Source organism: Falco naumanni, chromosome 8, assembly GCF_017639655.2.
Source record: "Falco naumanni isolate bFalNau1 chromosome 8, bFalNau1.pat, whole genome shotgun sequence".
NCBI lineage: Eukaryota > Metazoa > Chordata > Aves > Falconiformes > Falconidae > Falco > Falco naumanni.
In genome coordinates this window covers 31,021,068-31,039,675 of record NC_054061.1, presented here as the reverse complement: position 1 = coordinate 31,039,675, position 18,608 = coordinate 31,021,068, and the positions used below count along the sequence as shown (strand labels likewise).

Sequence of the window (18,608 nt, the reverse complement as noted above, 5' to 3'; positions counted from 1 at the left end):
TGTATTTTGCCACTTGTTATTGGCTTTTTTTATCTGATGTTATGTTGAACCTTACAAACCAGTATGTTTGATATAGTGCCACAATAAAACAAGTAAGAATTTCTGCTAGGATGGTAAGAAGGAAAAATGCAAGTCACTTTGGATTATGCACTAAAGCAGAACTTCTTAGTTCAGCCTGAAGACAACTCTGAACACGACCAAGAGCAGGGGGCATGGACTTGACTACCTAAGTCATCCAAGTTACTGGAATTATTGTACATATACAATTAAGAGTTCAGGTATCTCCCTGACCCATCAAGCTCAAAATTACCTGAGTGGGGCAGGGGAGAGCCCTTTTACCTTGGTAAAACCCCATTAAGATGAATACTGCTCTGGACAGACACAGGTATCCACCAGTATTTTTCCCACTGCAAGATCAGACTCTGGTTTGGGGCAAAAGAAGGAAGGTAAAGAAGGAAGACATAAAACCAGAAGCTATTTTGGCTTTAGTCACTGAAAAACAAAGCAGAGAGTGTTCTGTTTTATTCAGATGTACTTTTAGAATATGCCCCTTGTTTGGTGACCACAGAAACTGGTCCTGAGACAGGGAAATTCAACTCCTTAATTTAAGGCAGTCAAGCAAACAGTACTCACTCAGTTGTCCTTGTATGTATACTAAACACGTAATTGAAATGCTTACCAAGTAATTTCCCTGTTTAGTGCAACACAATGCAGTCTGATTTTGTTTTTCCTTACCTGTTTTTAAGCAGAATAATGTAGTACATTCTAAAATGACATACAGTAAGGGGAAAAAATGTGGGGTTTGGTTTTTTTTTTTTCCATTTTAAAAATCAATTTTAAAAGGACCTGAAGTTAGAAGAGTAAAAGAGGCTCAGGAGAGAATGATTATAAATTTCAAAGGTCTGTCTTCTATACACACAAAGAACAGCAAATAGCACCAGGTGGTGTAGATCATCTGTTTTTTTTGTAAACAGACTGAACCCTCACAAAGGTAATACCTAGAGGAATTATCTTAGTTTTTCATCTGCAAAGACAGCAACATTCATCAACCAGCAAGTCATACAGGTACATTATATTTTTCAAATATGTTGTGTCCACTGACTACCGAATGGTTGTGCCTTCTAAAAACGATCAGTAAGCACCATTGTCCAAGACCCCAGGACAGTTCTTAAAAGCTACAAGATGAAGAACACTATTTTTTTTACTAAGAGGAACTGAGGGAGCCGCATTCACTCCCGACACAAGCCCACAAGTGACAGAAGTCTGAGCACTTTGATAGAGCTTTCCAGAAGTGAGCAGAAATACAAGTAATTTACAGCTATTTTCCTTTCTACAGATAGATCATCTGAACATAAAACTGTAATTTTGGCAATAAATATGAGTCATCATTTAGCAAGGAGTTGAGAATAAATCTGGCTAATTCATCAAACCGATCACCGAAACATCAATAGCACTGTTAATGGAAGTTGTTATTAGATGCCTTGGCCCAGGGGAGGCTTGGTTTAAAAACACCATCAGGGGAAGTGTTGGATGTGAAGTTGTATCCAATTTATTTATAAGCTGATGGTTATGGATGCTCCAGTCACTCTATCCAAGCTTTTAAGTGGAGAGTTCCAGCATTATCCCACCGTAATCTGAAATTACAGATCAAGTTGCAAGCTTATAAATTTACCATAAAAGCATCAACTTCAGTATGACTTCTCAGAAGTATCTGTAAAACCCGACTCTGAAATCAGGAAAGAGACTTACACTTAGAAAATCTTGGTGTAATTCCTTGTTCCTTCTTAGACTTCCCACAGGTCCAAACACTGAGCTACCAGGAAAGATTTGCTGCTCCTGGCTACCTCAGGAAACCCTCTCAGTGCAGATGTGGCTTTTTTTAAAAAAATAAATAAGCTACAGGTGTGGCTTGTAGGGCAGCTGTAGCTTTTTGGCAAAAGTTAATAAACTACAGGTGTGACTCTACAGGTTCATAAAAGTTCACCAAGCAAAATGCCATGTTAAACAAGGGTACCTGGACAGAGATGGATTTTTTGAAGGCCCTAGGAAAGCTACATCTACACGGGCCAGCCTGTGACAGTGCTATGGGGTATGGAAAACCAGGGTGAACACATCAGCCCATTTGTTCTTCTCCACCTGCCCAACCACAGTGCCCACCACAGCTGCAGCTCTGTAACAGCAGCCACCAAAAAGCTCCCAACCCTTACCATCCCTCTGTTAAGATCACAGCCACTTCACACTGCTATGCTAAGAATGGTTTCCAGCACAAACCTTGAGTCAGACACAGCCTGTGGCCAAGCTCTGGCCAGGGCTGAGCTACAATCACGTGGATCTCAGCTGTGCAAAGGTGCATGAGCGGCCTTGGTGTTGGTTCATTGAGATCCACCAGCCGCAGCCTCACTCTGCACGGACCTCACTGCAGGATTTAGGCCTTCTTATTAGCATTTAGAGCCACAGAAAGACTTGCCATCCATTAAAAACAACATTTAGTTATACACTGCACAACAACCCCAGCATCTAAGACAAAAGACCATCAAAGCTGATTCACTCTCAACTCCAAGCAAAAAAACCAAACTTGACCTGGAAAACTCCAATGCAAACATATAGGAGTTTGCATTTACACTTCATGCAGCCAGGCACAGTGCACAGACCAGTGCACCCCCCCATCCACCACCAAAAGAGGCTGAGAATTCCAAAGCACTCAGGTAATAATATTTCTATATTTAGGATAAACTCCTAATATTTAGTGTGTTTTAAACTGAGAACTTACTGCTGTTCCTCATTATGCCCAAAAAAAGCAGTCAAACTGGTAAATTTTGGCACATAGGATTAAGCCTGCTTCGAAAAGGTTTCCTCCTCCAACAAAAAGCCATTCTGGCAATTCAACATGTCTGAACTGAATATAAAGAAATAAAGATCAGTTAAGTTCAAGTACTTTTTATTATATCTAAAAGCAGTATCCCTGAAATTTACGATCTCTGTGAACCTCTGAGACTATTTAAAAAAATCTTGACTTTTCCATAAATTCTGCTATTTGCATGAAATTTTAAGAACTGATGGAAGTTGCCCATCTTTTCCAGATAATGTAACTTAGGCGATTAATTTATTCAAGCAGGCTCCTCAAACTCAAAGGTATTATTTTATCAATGTTACATGAAAATGCACCATAATGCGTACACTTTTCAGAAAAAAAAAAAAAGCATACCTCTTCCAATCTATTGAAATTAATGGGTTCCTGGAGACTGGAAGGACTACCCAAAGGTTAACATGCAGCCTGGGGGTGCAGGCAGGGCTGGATACTGGGACACCAGCTTTCTAAAGCACAGCTGTGCGCAGCAGCTTTCACTGGTGGCGATTTCCCCCCAATGTTTACATACTGGAGGGAAATTAAGCTCTGTAGATGGACGTTAACGGAGAATGAAAATAGGAAATGCCGCTGCCCGCGCCCTGCGAGCCCGGTTCAGCCCGTTCAGCATGCTGGAGTTCAAAACAGAAAGCAGTCGGTACTGACAACGTGCAAAAAAACCCACCCACCCACCACTCAATCTCGCAGTACCGTTGGAGTTGGCGCATTTCTAGGTGTTTGCGGGCGAGGCGAGCTGAGCCGCGGGGGTCGCACCCGCCGGGCGCCGAGGGCAGGTCGCGGCGCCGGCCCCGCCGCCCCTGCAGCGGCCGGGGGTGCCCGAGGGTCCCCGCCGGGGTCTCGGTGGGAGCGCGCACAGCCCCATCTCTCCCGGGGCGGTAGCGCTGCCGCCCCGAGCAACAGACACGGCGGTCTGGCAATACAAACTTCGATTTTATGGTGGTGACAGCCAAGTTCACCTGCTCCCCCGGTACCCAGCCTTCACACGCGAGAACCGCCCGAGATTCGCCCGTTTCGATAGCGAGCCAGTACCGAGAGACACCGGTACCCCGGCCACCCTGGCCCCCGCCAGCCCGCGGGGAGGCACTCGTCGAGCCGAGGGACGTGACCGCCGGCCGGGCGCTGCCAAAACCCTCCGGGAAACCTCCCCGGCGCCGCTCCCGCCCCACCCCGCCGCGGACCGGGCGGCGATGCGGAGCGCGGCCCGCGGCGCCCCGGCCAGCTCCGCCGCGGGAACCGGGCGGCCCCGCTCCCTCCCGACCCTCCAGCCCGGGCCCCCTCCGCCGGTGCCGCCGCTGCTGCCCGGCCCCCACGGCCGGCAGCCCCGTCTCGGCGCCGCTGGCGCCTGCCGGCAGGGCAGGATCCCCCTGCCCGAGCGTTTTCGCCTCCGGGCGCAACTCGCGGGGAAGCGGAGCGCAAACTCCTGCAGGACCCGCTGCCGTCGGGGGCTAGGGCTGATGGACACCCCAGCCCCGAGGCGGGGCCGGACAAGGCTGGGCCCCCCCCGGGCGACCTCACCGCTCCCCCCGCATCCCCCCAGCCGGCTCCGCGGGGCTGCGTCTTTCCCCGGCCGAGCCGCCCCGAGGGCGCCCGCACCCCCGCCCCGGACTTTTACCCAGCTCCGCACAACTTCTCCGGGACGGCGGCCTCCCCCCGCCACCGCCCAGTCCCGTTCATCCCCCGGCCCCTCGGCACCTCCCGCCGCGGGTCCCACCTGGTCGGGCTGCGGCGGCGGCGGGTTCCCCCTGCCGCCCGGGTGCGCCGGCTGCTCCTTCATGGCTGTCATCGCAGGGGGCTCGGCTCGGCTCGCCGCCTCTCACTGCCGCTGCGGCCCCGGGCACCCCTCCCTCGGCGCCAGCCGCATGACACCAGCCTCCCCTGGAAGTGGTGCGGCGGAGGAGGAGGAGGAGGGAGGAGGAGAAAGGGGAGGACGGGCGGGGGGCGCGGAGCCGCCGCCGCGGCAGTGCCGCTACCGCAGTGCCCCGCCGCGCCGGTGCTCAGGGGGCGCCCGGCCCCGCGGTGCCCGCCGCCGCCGTGCCCCGCGCCGGGCGCCGGCCGCGGAGCGCCCCGCGGCGGGCACGCTCTGCCCGCTCCCCTCCGCTCCGCCCGCCGTGGGCCGGCCCGCCGCCGCCAGCAGGTGTCACAGCGGTTCCCGCCGGCCCGGGAGAGACCATCCGCGCCCCCGCCACGGGGGCGTCGCTGCCGGCTGCGGCGGGGCCGCGCTGCCCGCCCCCGCTGCCGCTACCGCCCCGCGGGGCCCGGCCCCGGCCCTCCCCCGAGCCCCGGCATCTGCCGCCCCGCCGCCGGCGGAGGGACACCGCCGGGAGGGGGAAAGGGAAGAACCGGGGGAGGGGCGCACCGCTGTGCCGGAGGCTCTCCCGTCGTTCCGGGGGCCGCCGAGGGCCCCCGGGGACAGGAGCCGCCCCGCCGCCCCCGAGCCGCCACACCGCCTTCCAGCGGCGAGCGGCCGCAGGGGCCCCTCCGAGCCCTACGGCAGCGTCCCCGGCCCGGGAAGCTCAGGGCTGGGGGGAAGGTGGAGGGGGCGGGGGGTCAGTTACCCGTTTTAGCTGAACTCGGCACAGGAGGCCCTTATGTGGAGCTAGAGTGAAGGAGAACTTCAGGGAGGACCTTAGGGACACGATTTACCACGTGTCCCAAAGCCGTATCATCGGTTGGTTTCAGGGTTTTTTTAAGGACCGGTTCAGGAGACCATCTGAAACGGGTTTCTACCCAGCCAGCAAGAAAGAGTTGGAAATGCGAGGGCTGATGCTAAAGAACGGTGAACATGAGCTTTTGTGAGGAAAAAGAGCCTCAAACACAAGCAAGCAAAACACTTGTTAATTGCCATCAGTTTCACGACCCAGCTCCCAGCAGGATCTCGGAAGGCAGGGCTGGCACCTGGGAATGTGTTGCGGACTGGAGCAGCCCCAGCACCGTCTTAGCCAGCCTGGGCCTCAAGAGACCGCAAGGTAGAAGGAAAGCTGTCAGCACATAATGAGAGAAGTGTTTAATCTTTTTTTAATATTTTTTGCATCAAACCTCACAAGAAAGGTCAGTTCTGACCGGCTGGTGAGTGTAATTAACAGCGGTGACAAAGATCTAAGAGTTCAGCCTACAGTGGGAACAGGTTAGAAAAGAGCAGGAAGATGACAAGGGACTGATGAATTACAGACCAGCCAGCCACAGACTACAGAGTACTGAGTATTGCCACGCTCCTGTATCCCCCATCGCTGTGTTCACTTCTCCACCAATCAACAGACACCACTCCTGAAGTCCCAATAAAGTTCTAGAAAAAATAATCAAATGAACTTTGCAAACACCTAGACAAAAACTAGATGACGAGTAATAGCCACCATTAATTTGTCAAGATCATGTCAAACAAATATAATTCATTTCTTTAACAGGGTAACAAGCCTGTGGATAGGAGAGCAGTGAATGTCATCTATCTTGATTCAGACGGGCTTCCAGGACACTTCCGTGACATAGAGAGAAACATAATCTGAATAAAACTAAAATGAGTATCTACAAAACTGTCTCCACTGCATCATTTCCAGTGGCTCCCAGGCACAAGCACAAGGCTGCAGCACAAGGATCCCTCGATGGTCCATCCTGGTGGGCTTTGCCCATGTTTCCCTCAGCACCAGGGTGGCTGAGCAAACTATGCTCATCAGATTCACAGTGTCAAGCTGAGGAGGATGCCAAGAATGTTGAAGAACACCATCAGAATTAAACATGATCTTGACAGGCTGAGACCTTGAAGATATGTGTGCATTTAGTAAGAACGTGTGAGGGTAAACAACAGATTAGATCACATTTTCAGAAGAGGAACGGGACATTACAGAAGATCACAGCATCACAGAATGATCCACAACTATGGTCAGGGTTGGAAGGGACCTCTGGAGATCACCTAGTCCAACCCCCTGATAAAGCAGGTTGACCTCGAGCAGGTTGCACAGTTCTATCCAGGTGGGTTTTGAATGTCTCCAGAGAAGGAGATGCCACAGCCTCTCTGGGCAGCCTGTTCCAGTGCTCTGTCACCCTCAGAGTAAAGAAGTTCTTTCTTGTATTCAGATGGAATTTGCTGTGTTGCAGTTTGTGCCCATTGCCCCTTGTCCCATCACCGGGCATGACTGGAAGGAGCCTGACCCCATCCTCTTGGCACTCGCCCTTCAGGATCTCAAAACTACACCTAAGGCAGTGTCCTGCTGCGGTGAACCGGGCAAGCAGCGCGCTGTGACAGACAAGCAAGACTACAGCTGTCATGATGGATGGAGAAATCCAGCCCTTGTCAGTCCCAGAAGGGCAACAGATGGGCCAAGGTCAGGGGATGCGTAGCAACACAGACACGTGACAAAGAGAATCAGAGGTGTGGCAAGCATGCGCTGTGAAGGAAAACTGGAAATCATTGGGATCAGTTAGTCTTAAGGAGAGAAAACCAGGGTGCAGATGTGGAAACAATGTTCAAATGCTTAAAAGGTTCCACAAAAGAATGAAAATAATGTCTTTTGTACATGGTGAATCAGGTAAACAGCAACAGGTTTAAAATGCAGGAAGAAAGATTCAGGTTAAACATTAGGAAAAGAACATATTTATTTCCAAAGGTTGGGGGAGGGCAAAGCCGTGCCTTAGGAGGCTTGAGGGCCTCCAGACCTGGAAGCCAGAGAGTTGTCGTCTGGAGTAATACAAGTATAGTTGGTGCTGCCTAGGGTAGGATAACTATCTGAATTAACTGACTCAATCTCTTTTTGTTGCTGACTTTGCGATTCCCCTGCAGGATGTCACCAAGGGCCACCCTCAGCACCCCCACGAGACCCAGCTGCAAAAGCCTGTGGTGGGGACTTGCACTGCTCACCCTGTGTGTCAGTCTGCACAGCTGCTTTCTCTTGGCTCAGCCATCAGCTCTTCCTGTGCTCCTCTTCACACCATCTCTACCCTTATCTCTCCATTTCACATCCCTATTTTCTCTCTTATAATTCACTATTTCCCTAACTCCTGTACCCTCGCTGCTGCCAGCCTTGTCCCTTCACCTTCTTGCTCTCTGCTGCTGTTGCTTTTTGTATAATAATGGCACTGCACAAAGAAAAAGCAAAAAGTGCAACCAAGATGGCATCTTCTGCACACCACTACCTATTGCTTTGCTTCATTTCTGCAGAGCAGCCTTTACTGCCAATCCTTCCTCTGTCCTGGCTGCGTTCTGTAGGATATTCAGCGTCTTATTTTTTCTGGGCCATTCATAACATGGGGAAACTTAGATATCTATCTTTTTCCTGTGGCCTCTAGGTGCTACAGTAATACAAATAATAAGTCTCAGAATCAGACATGTTCTGATTCATGCTGTTTATGGCACAGGTCTATCGCAACTCCATTAATTACTGAGCTCCCATCAGAGCAGAAGAATTCTAATGATTTAGGGTTTGAATGGACATGTTTCAATAGAGATTACTTTCAGCTTGTTTTTGATGAGATCCATTGTGGTGGAGCTCCACTATTAATCAACAAGAAAAAGACATTATCAGTCAGTTTAGCTGAAGCTTGGTATTCATTTACAATATATTCACTATAAGGTTTTATCACTATAACAGACTGAGATACAGAGCATAAGTTTCATTAAGGTCATGCATGCTGGTTGTTGGGTATTCATAAATCAGCTAGAATTACTGGAAACGTATCTCGGGGTAGGAGTTTGGGGATTGGCTCTATTCACACTCTTACCTAAAGCTTCTTAAAATCAATACCAAAACTCTTATCAATAGCACTTGCTCATACCTTTTATCATTATATGAATGATGGTTCATTGGTTCATGGTATTGATGCTTTCAGGATACTAATCTAATTCACCAGTTTTCACTACCCACACCAACTTTTATTTGGGTCGTTTTTAGTAAATTACTGTTCAAAAGTCATTTGACTGGGTTGTTTAGAAGAACAGTTGTTTTACTGCCCTTAATAGGCCACATCTTTGAAACTGGAGCCTGGTACTAAAACTGATGCCATATGGATAAAAGCAATTAAGATGTACAGTATTTACGGTAGTTTCCTGTATCATTTTCGCCAAAACATATCATAGCATCAGCAGGGAAAGCACTTAAGGCTTGAGTGAAATAGCTGCAGAAAGAAATGGAATTATGCTCTTGATCAGTTCTTCACAGAGTCATTACATCAATTCATCTGTCTTTCAACTGAAATGTTGCTACAGACGCCTTGTAATTTCCTCCATCTTCTTCATCACACACAAGATCTGGGTGCATTAGCCAAGACATAACATGATTATTTTATCTTCCACGTAAACTGAGTATCAGCTCTGTCAGAGTATTATGCAATCGTTACATCTTGTACCGCATGATGACTTAAAAACACATATGTTTTGTTGATGTAGCAGAATAATAGGTAGCGCTGATTTTGGACAGGAGGCAAGTAAGCCAGGAAACTCGTAGGGGAGTAAAAGGGCTGGACACATGTGCAGAAAGAACATAGTGGAGAATGCTGCAAGTGAGGGGAATTCTCCCTTTTCTCTCTGAAGAAACCCTGTTGGTTTACTGCTCTCCTGGCCAGCTACTGCTTCAGGCTAGAGCAGTGACAGAGCCGCCCTGGGTGCCAAATGCTGCGTATGTGCCACGTATTAATCGCCCCAGCGCCCCTGGGAAGTGGGCTGGGAGGTGCAGCATCCGAGTTGAAGGTATGAAACCTGGTTTAAAATGAAGTCCTGGTTTTCAAGTGATTTAACTGCCTTGTGTTATTTTTTAGAGATTTAACTGCTGTACAGATCATCGTGAAAAGGCGCAGCCATTACCAGCACTGTGAATATCTTGTCCCTTCCTTCAGGAGTGAGTTTTATGTTTGAAGTCTGCTGGTGATCCACTGGTAGGTTTCGCAGAACAAAACTGCAACAGGCAATTTTGTTTTCTGTATATTTTATACGGCCCTCATCACTGTGTAACTAATAACTGTACAGCCCAGAGAAAATGCAAATACTACTTGATCGCCAATTATAACCATTCCCATAAAAATAAGAAGCCCATTACATCTTTTATGTCCAGTTGACCCATTCCTACAGACAGCATCAAGGTGGGGTTTTTTGTCATGAAATCAACCGAGATCAAAAGATTCTCAATTAGCTCTAGCCTGGAACTTCAGTTTTGTATCTCTCTCTCACAACCTTACTGCTCAGACTCTTACAGCCTAAGGAAAAAAGTCTCTCAACGTATTACCCACTGCCTCTATGCAGCCCGATGCTTATGACTTTATGAAAGCTGCAAGGTCATGGCTTGAGAGCTTGTTGGTGGCTTTTTAAAATCAGATCTTACAAATATACTCTGTTTATGGATTCTTCATTCCTTTTAAAGTTCTAGCAACTGGGCTAAAAAAATCCTTGAAGTTATAAAGATGAATTTAAAAATCAAACTAATGTGACCAAAACCCAAGAAAAGTTAAGACGATTGTTCTTTGCTGGTGTTTTAAGTGGATCTGTGGGCTTGCAAAACCTAAAAATACTTGTCCAGAGGAGAACCGCTCTGAGTCACATAAAACTGAAAAACAGACAGTATGTGGTTTTGTACAGAGTGCTTTTTAAATTATGGTTTTAAATGACAGAATATTCAACCTTTGCTTCTTATGAAATTCTTTGATAGAGGGAAAATTCCAGGCATCTTCTGCATTCCGAAACACATTATAATCTAATACCTGCTTCAGTGAAAGGCTATTTTCTGTGTGAATAAATTGTGCTCATGTTTTTCTCTCCTTGTCTTGTTTTAGAAAAACAATCAATGCAAGCACTGAGTTAATACAAATAAATGTAAATATATTCCAGCAGGAAAGTTACAGGACTTATTAAAATACACGTGCAAATATTTCAGTGAAAGTATACGGAATAGGACTTGCGTTTCCAAAAATATCTCTCATTAACCAATAAAATGTACAGCCAGCATTCAAGAGTGTTTGAAGGAATTGTTCATAACAGAAGAACACAGGAGCTGTGCGTGTTTCAGATCTATGGCATCCTCTCCTGATTACCTAACAGCGTATGGAGTCATAAATCACAACAGTTTCCAAGAGAAACAAAGACATACAAACATGTGCGTCCAACAGCACAGCCTGAAACTGGGACTCAGGTGGCTGTGACAGTCACCAGGTGCCACAGTAGATACCTTGAGGTATCCAAACCACCTGCACCGATGTGGCAGAGGGTCCTGCAGGACCTTCCCCACACACACCTCTTTGTGAGCAGTAGCCAGAAGCCAGGCATGGTTTTGTATGATGTCTTTATGGCTACAGGGAGAGGTTTCACCCATTCAGAGGAAAGCTTTTCAGTTGCTGCAATTCCAACCAGCTTGGTTATATTGATAAAATATTCCCTCTTACCAATATTGCAAGGAGCAGATTTGCAAAAAAAACCTATGAAGTGAAAATCAAAGTAATAAGTATCTTCTGACAATAGTATTTGTTCAAAGTGAAAGCGTGCCTTACTCCAGAAGTCTATGAAGTCACTCTATACAAATGTCTCAGTGGATTTTAAATCCTAATGGTAGCTCACAGCACAAGATCCTGATTCATATTTCACAGGCAGCTCACTAATACAAAACAGCACTACTCGTGCTCATCACTAAAACTATTTTTACTCAAGAAAGCAGTTATAAAATTTACGGATTAGGTGGGGAAGAGCCAAAACTGGATTTTAGATTTAGAAACAGGTATTTCCCTTTGCCTAGCTACTGCAGCATATCTGTAACCTGGCAAAAGTTATTCTCAGAAACCCTCACCCATGAAGATCTCTTATGGCAGTTTTCATTTAAAAACTTTTGGCTTAATTTTTAATTCTGAAGAATTGACACCTGAAATCGAGGGGGGAAATAATACAATAGGTATTGGGGATCAGCCTGCATAGCAAAAAAATTTTAAGGTTCAGATCTTTAAAATTCTCTTCATGCATATTTGTAGTAAAATATATAAATCCAGAAATATAAATATATTGTAATCATGTATTGACAAATCTGCCAACTTTTTACATATTAAATCAGGTTAAATTTGGTCAGGAGATGACTGGCCCAGGAACTCAAGTGTCTCATATTGACATAGATATAAATCAGAAGTATGTCTAAAAAAGCAAAAACATTTCTAGTGTAACCTCATGGTTAAAACTGCAAGTGGCAAGGCTGATTTTTTTTCTCCTTTGTGGTTGCCATATAGCTATTCTTCAAAGAACTTCATACAGCAAGCATGTACAGTAACGAAATGGTTCACTGAGGATTTCCTATCAATGGTAAATCACTGATAAAGAATACAGATTAATATTCAAACCCATTTTATGATACAGAACACAGTTTACAAAAACGAAATTGGCATATTCAGGAATCTAAGACCTACTTGCTACTCTTGCAAGACTTGTCAGATTCACAGATATTTAACCACAAGGGATGCAACTAGGAACTAAGTGTGTCCTGGTTTCAGCCTGCATACAGTTTTCTTCCTAGGAGCTGGTATAGTGCTGTGTTTTGGATTTAGTGTGAGAACAATGTTGGTGACACACTGATGGTTTAGTTGTTGCTGAGTGGTGCTTACCCCAAGTCAAGGGCTTTTCAGTGTCCCATGCTCTGCCAGCGAGGAGGGGCACAAGAAGCTGGGAGGGAGCAGAGCCAGGACAGCTGCCCCGAACCAGCCAGAGGGATATTCCATACCCCAGAACATCCTGCCCAGTATATAAACTGGGGGGGAGCTGGCCGAGGGCTGCTGATCGCTGCTGGGGGACTGGCTGGGTATCAGTCAGCAGGTGGTGAGCGACTGCATTGTGTATCACCTGTTTTTCTTAGGGTTTATTCCTCTCTCTCTTTTTCTCCTTTTCATCACTATTATTATTGTTGTTGTTATTATATTTTACTTTATTTCAATTATTAACCTGCTTTTGTCTCAACCCATGAGTTTTACTTTTTCCCAGTTCTCCTCCCCATCCCAGTGGGGCAGGGCAAGGTGAGCAAGCAGCTGCATGGTTGCTGGCTGGGGTTAAATCACAACAAAGCAGGATATTTAAAAAAGCCTCAATAGATGAGGCAATTGTTTATTACTAAAATTACCCAGATTGAATGCTTAATTTAAATTGACCAATTTTGCAGATGTTGCCTTTATACATTACATAAATCAATAGCAATGGTTTAGGAAGCCCAAATTTAATTTGCTAATTTGCGGGGTGGGGAGGAGGAAGAGTAGAATAGAAAAGAAAAAAAGAAAGTTAAAAATCAGAATAGAATCATAATAAAATCAAATTTGGGAAAAATACTAAGTGAAATGTTTTAATAGCGTTGAACTATTTATTTACTATTGAAGCAAAATAACACATTTTCCCTATTATGTTTTTTAACTTAGTTTCGTTATTTATATTACATAGAAGTAATATTATGGTTTTTTTTTTTTGCAAAAGTCAAAATTAATTCAAGCCAGAAAGTTAAAGAAAACATTTCAATACCAATACAAATTATTCTTTGCCCCTTTTCTAAAATTTTGTAAAAATCTGTGTAATCCCCCAGACCCTTTTGATCAGACTTCTTTTTGGCAGGATGACTGTGCAGTGCAGTATTTTCCATCCAGCTCCAATTCACTCTACAACTAAACCAACAAGCCTAATGATGCTAGCAGTGATTAAAACCCAGTTGTCCACTGAGAATTATATTTTCCTTTGACAGAGGGGTATGACTATGTGCACTGACTACATGCTGAAAATTATAAAAATAATATAACACTGCACAGTCTGGTTTTAAAAATAGCAACTCTGTTGGTCACCATAATTCTAGGATGCCTTAAAACTTTGAGAGGAAAATGTGGAGAACAGCGGTGCCTGTTCTCTGTTCAATACCCTTAATTCTGATTAGCAGTCACAGCATAGAGTATGTCTTAGCATCCCAAAAGACTTAATCCTACATCAAAGAGCAGGAGGAAAGATTTTGTATAAAATTAGACCACTGAGTTTTTTTCTGTGATGTTATTACAGTATGAAATGGAGCTGTCACTGAACTATATGATAAGAGCCTATTCATCCATAGCAGACGTTATATAATGAAAGGTATCAAACATTTGTATAATAATACAAACATGCATTATCCAAGATTTGTATAATACCTTTTCTTTCCCAAAGGATCTGAAAATGTTTTACAAACTGATATACAAATTATCCATGCAGAAAGCTGTTCATCCATCAAGGAAACACAACTACAGCCCAAGGCAAAGCAGAACAACTATGTAAATACACACAAAAAAACTTTAGTAAATGAAGGAAATACTCTCCAGTCAAGATGGTGAGGAAGATGGTAAGTACACAGTATGTAAATATACAGGATTTAGGAAGAACTTTGCTTTTATAATCCTGATTCGTGAATAGAATACAGTAGGATCTCTCTTGAAAATTAGCAATCACAACATTAACTGAAAGAAATAAATGCTTAAGAATATGAAGTACAGTAATAAGAATGATAGGTTGTGCTGGTTTTGACTGGGGTATGGTTCATTTTCTTCATAGCAGCTCCTATGGGGCTCTGTTTTGGCTTGATGCTGGGAAGTGTTGCTAACCCAGGGCTGTTCCGTTCCTGCTGAGCAGCGCCCACCCAGAGCCCAGGGCTTTTCTGCCCCTCACCCACCCCACCAGCGAGGGGGCTGGGGCTGCACAGGGAGCTGGGAGGGGACGCAGCCGGGACAGCTGACCCCAGCTGACCCAAGGGACATCCCATCCCAGACGGCATCGGGGTCAGCATATACAGCTGGGGGAAGGAGGAGGAAGGGGGGGACATTCGGAGTGGTGGCGTTTGTCTTCCCAAGTACCGGTAACACATGACGGAGCCCGGCTTTCCTGGGGGTGGCTGAACCCCTCCCTGCCCATGGGCAGCGGTGAATGAATTCCTTGGTTTGCTGTGCTTGTGGCTGCGGCTTTTGCTTTACCTATTACACTGTCTTGATCTCAGCCCACGAGTCTTCTCACTTTTACTCGTCTGATTCTCTCCCCCATCCCACTGTGGGGGAGTAAGCAAGCAGCTGCGTGGGGCTCAGTTGCTGGCTGGTGTTAAACCATGACACAGGCACGATCTTAAGCATATATAACATCCAATATTAAGAATTAATAAGAAGCGTACTGAAACACCTCAATGCAATACATCCAGCTTCATACTAGAGGACTGGCTTAGAAAGAAGCCTGCCAGTGCCTCCTCACAGCATCTAAAACAGAGCACATTTTGGGATCAAAAGGAAGTAAAGTTCACAAGATGATTGAGAAGTCAAACACAGATTAATGGCTTAGATAAGCTACACATACTAGAGGGCTTATCCCAGCATCATTTCACATGGTTTCCCTAGAAAACTTTCTAATATTTATTTTTTGCAGTTCTGAGACTAGTTTACTGTATGTCTTCCTTCATGTTTCAAAATACTGGCATCTTAAAACAAAATGTTCTGTTGATGCAGTTTATCCCAGAAACAGAAGTATCTAGAAAATCTAGAAAGGAATAAATAAATGAACACAGCACTTTACTCAGCAATAGTCTACTCAGTTTGTATCAGCACAAGTTTATGCAGCAAGTGTATGCATCATAATTCAACGCTGCCATGTGGATTGCATATGGCTGAACTCTCACTTCAGTCCTAGTTCTAATGATGGTGACCAGACATTTCAATCAGGTAATATTCTGTGATTTTTCACAGCGTTTTCAGCTTGGCAGTCATTTTAGAACTTCTGCTCAATAAAGAAGGTAGCAGAGATACTTAAGGGTACTTGCAGAAGTCAGAGAGTGTGATTTGAGGCAGAAGAGAGCTCTTTCCCTTTCAATATAATTACAAAGAGTCTCTAATTAGAAGCAAAATGTGTAAGAAAAATGCAGACAGTGGGAAAGTTAATACAGTGGGAGACTTAGGAGGATGCATTAAGAAGCGTTACAGAAACTTTGGGACTATTTTTAACCTTGAGGATTGGGCACAAACCTCAGACTTCCGAACTGCGTTGATACTGTCCTCTCAGGAGGCTTAAAGAGGACCATGTATTGACACACCAGTACTTTGATTCTAAATAACTATCTAAAACCCATCCTCAGCATCATTACTCATCTGGGAGCTACATACAGAAACCCTCTTGAGGATTTCAACAGGCTGTTGGGCAGGAGAGGCAGATAAAGAATTGCTGATGCTTCTAGCCCTGGAGAATCCAGTAGGTTTGAGAAAAAAATACTATTAAGGAGAAGAGCTATCCTTCACATCGCTCCCTAAGCTAGGCTGATACAGTGAAAAAAATCACATAGATAAGCAAAAAAGTGGATATTATGAAAGCCTGAAACTCTCAGACCAGCTATTTGGTTGGGAAATTGAAACAGAATTATAGGAAAGGAGATGATGGAGCCCCCAATTAAGTATTTAAAGGTAGTGATATGTAAATGCCGTGAAAATGAAAAACAGCTGCAAGAAGCTGAAGTTTTAGCACACAGTCAACAGCATAAGCAGCACTACCGCATTAATGGGATGCATTGCGGAATTGGGATTTTGCTGTAAAAGGGTAATAAATTGTTCAGGAAGAGCGAGGTGAGAGAAGAAGGAGGCCTTGCCTCTGTATCAGCAACACATAACCCATTCAGAAGTCTGCAGTTCAACAAGTCAGAGGGAATTGCAGTCTTGTTGAGTGATACTGCATAAAGACAAAAGGGTCCACAAATAAGGGTGCTCTACTGCAAGGAGTCGTTCTTCTCCTATTTAACCTTGAAAATCAAGCACAAGCCCTAGTCTTCACAAATCTTCTTAGATTCGTGTCTTTGTATTGAAGGGAGTGATATGCAGAAACATCCTAGGGAAGGATCAGGCAGCAAGGAGGACTTTTATTATCCAAATGTCTGATGGAAAAGCAATATAAGCTGACAAAGATGATATGTCACCTTTCTGAATACACTGGGGACAGAATTTTTTTTCCAAAGAAAGAAGAAACCACCAGGGAAAGAGAAGAAATGTAAAAAACTGGTTAAGTAATGTAAATGTAAAAGAATATTAATTATACTAAAAAATATAAGAAATGTAAGAAACTGGAATTTGGAAAATTATTTTGATGAGATGGTTAGAAAAAATGAGAAAAAAAGGTAAAAGAAGACTGAAGCAAAGGCAGAGTTGAAAAGAAGAAAAAGAGAAGGAATAAGGCTGATGTTTCTAATACTTTTCTCACACACAAGAAATTGAGACAAATAGTTAAATTATGTACTCACTAATTATAAAGGCTGGAACATGAAAATAAATAAATTGGGTAAATAAATCATTAGGTGAATCGACTAATAATTAGGTGAATTCAAATCAATAAATCAATCTCACTCAGAAATATTTGAAGCTTCAGCCATCTCTGAACCATTTAAGAGAAATCTGTGAGAAATTCAAAAAGTCGGGGTAATTCTGGTGGATTGGAGAATGGCAAACGCTCTGCTTGCCTTTAACAAAGAAGAGAAGAATAAAGTATACACAAGCAGTCTAGACTTTAGCTCTCAGACAAAAATGTAAACACAGAACTTGAGTTTATAGAAGATAAGGTGATAAAAAGAACAGCCAGCATTAATTTACCCAGACCAGGTAATATCCAGCCAATCTAGTTTCGCTCTTTAACAGACAAACTGTGGATAATCAGGGGAAAGTGCTGTAAGACTTCAAGAACCACATGGTTTTCTGATAAGAACATGAGATTCAGATGAAATTAGCATTGCACAGCTGGTTGACAAACTACGTGAAATGTCAATGCTTAACATTTAATTGCCAAAAGGGTATGTATTTTCAATTAGGAACTTTCAGGGACATTACCACTGTTATTTCATTTATTAGAGAGTATTCTTACAGACATTTGTAAGTACAAAACTCAGATTTGGGCATGTTCAGTAAGGTGGGATTCCAACAAATGCCGAAAACAGGATCAGGACTGAAAACAGCCTGGAGTAATGACTCCAAATAAAAAATGTGAAATCCAATCAAAAAATGTGCGAAGTGCTACCCATGCAGAGCTGAAATCAGATGCACAAAAACAACCAGAGGACGACCTGTGGTTCAAAAGCAGCAGAGCAGCATTGTTCCATGCTCCATGAGCTAAATACGACTCAGCAGCCTGATGCTGTTCCCCAAAAAGCACACATCAGTCCTGGGACAGATGAAGAGCAGGGTTTATTTATATGCCAGAAAAAAAAAAAAAAAAAGAAAAAAAAAAGTATTTGATCTACTTAATATCGATCTTGTGGGTCTGTGGTTAATTTTGGTCACTGCATTACAAAAAGCAAGATGGGCAGCAACAAGACAAGTAAAGGAAGAATGAAATCTGAAGAGCAGTTAAAGAAATTGGATTTGTTTAATCTAGAGAAAACATGATTAGATTTATTTGTCTAGGTGCGGTAAAATATATCCCAGTACGTGAAAAAGTGTTAAAAGATAGTGGATGCCTCTTTTTTCAGAAGCTTATTACAGGGAAAGACAAGTATTTTCAGTGCAGGAAACACAAGAATAGTTCAGGATTCTGTTCCCAACGATAAGGAATTTCCCTCCTAAAGACTAGATTTTAATGGACTAGGTACTGTCAGAGGTGGTTTATAGGCACTTCCAGAATGGACAAGAAGAAGCTGAGGAATTCCTTCAAACTCTTTATTTCCATGATTCCTAGCATCCCCTTCCCTCCCACACTCCTCTCTGCATGGTAGCTGAATATGGTCCTGAATTAACTTTTCATCCATCCTTAGATTGCTGTATAAATAAATCCAATGACACTTTACAACAT

General features: G+C 44.4%; 1 protein-coding gene across 2 annotated transcripts in view; it reads right to left on the bottom strand.

Annotated features, from left to right (window-relative positions):
• Positions 1-18,608, bottom strand: part of DPP10 (dipeptidyl peptidase like 10) — a 550,146-nt gene that overhangs the window by 291,763 nt on the left and 239,775 nt on the right. The window contains exon 1 of one of the 2 annotated variants that reach the window (XM_040604441.1): positions 4,578-4,861. The exons of the other annotated variant lie outside the window; for it this stretch is intronic. Within the exon in view, the coding sequence (XP_040460375.1) occupies positions 4,578-4,649 (72 nt within the window). The 5' untranslated portion in view covers positions 4,650-4,861. Of the gene's footprint in view, positions 1-4,577; positions 4,862-18,608 lie in introns of those variants that run through there. 2 annotated transcript variants of the gene reach the window in all.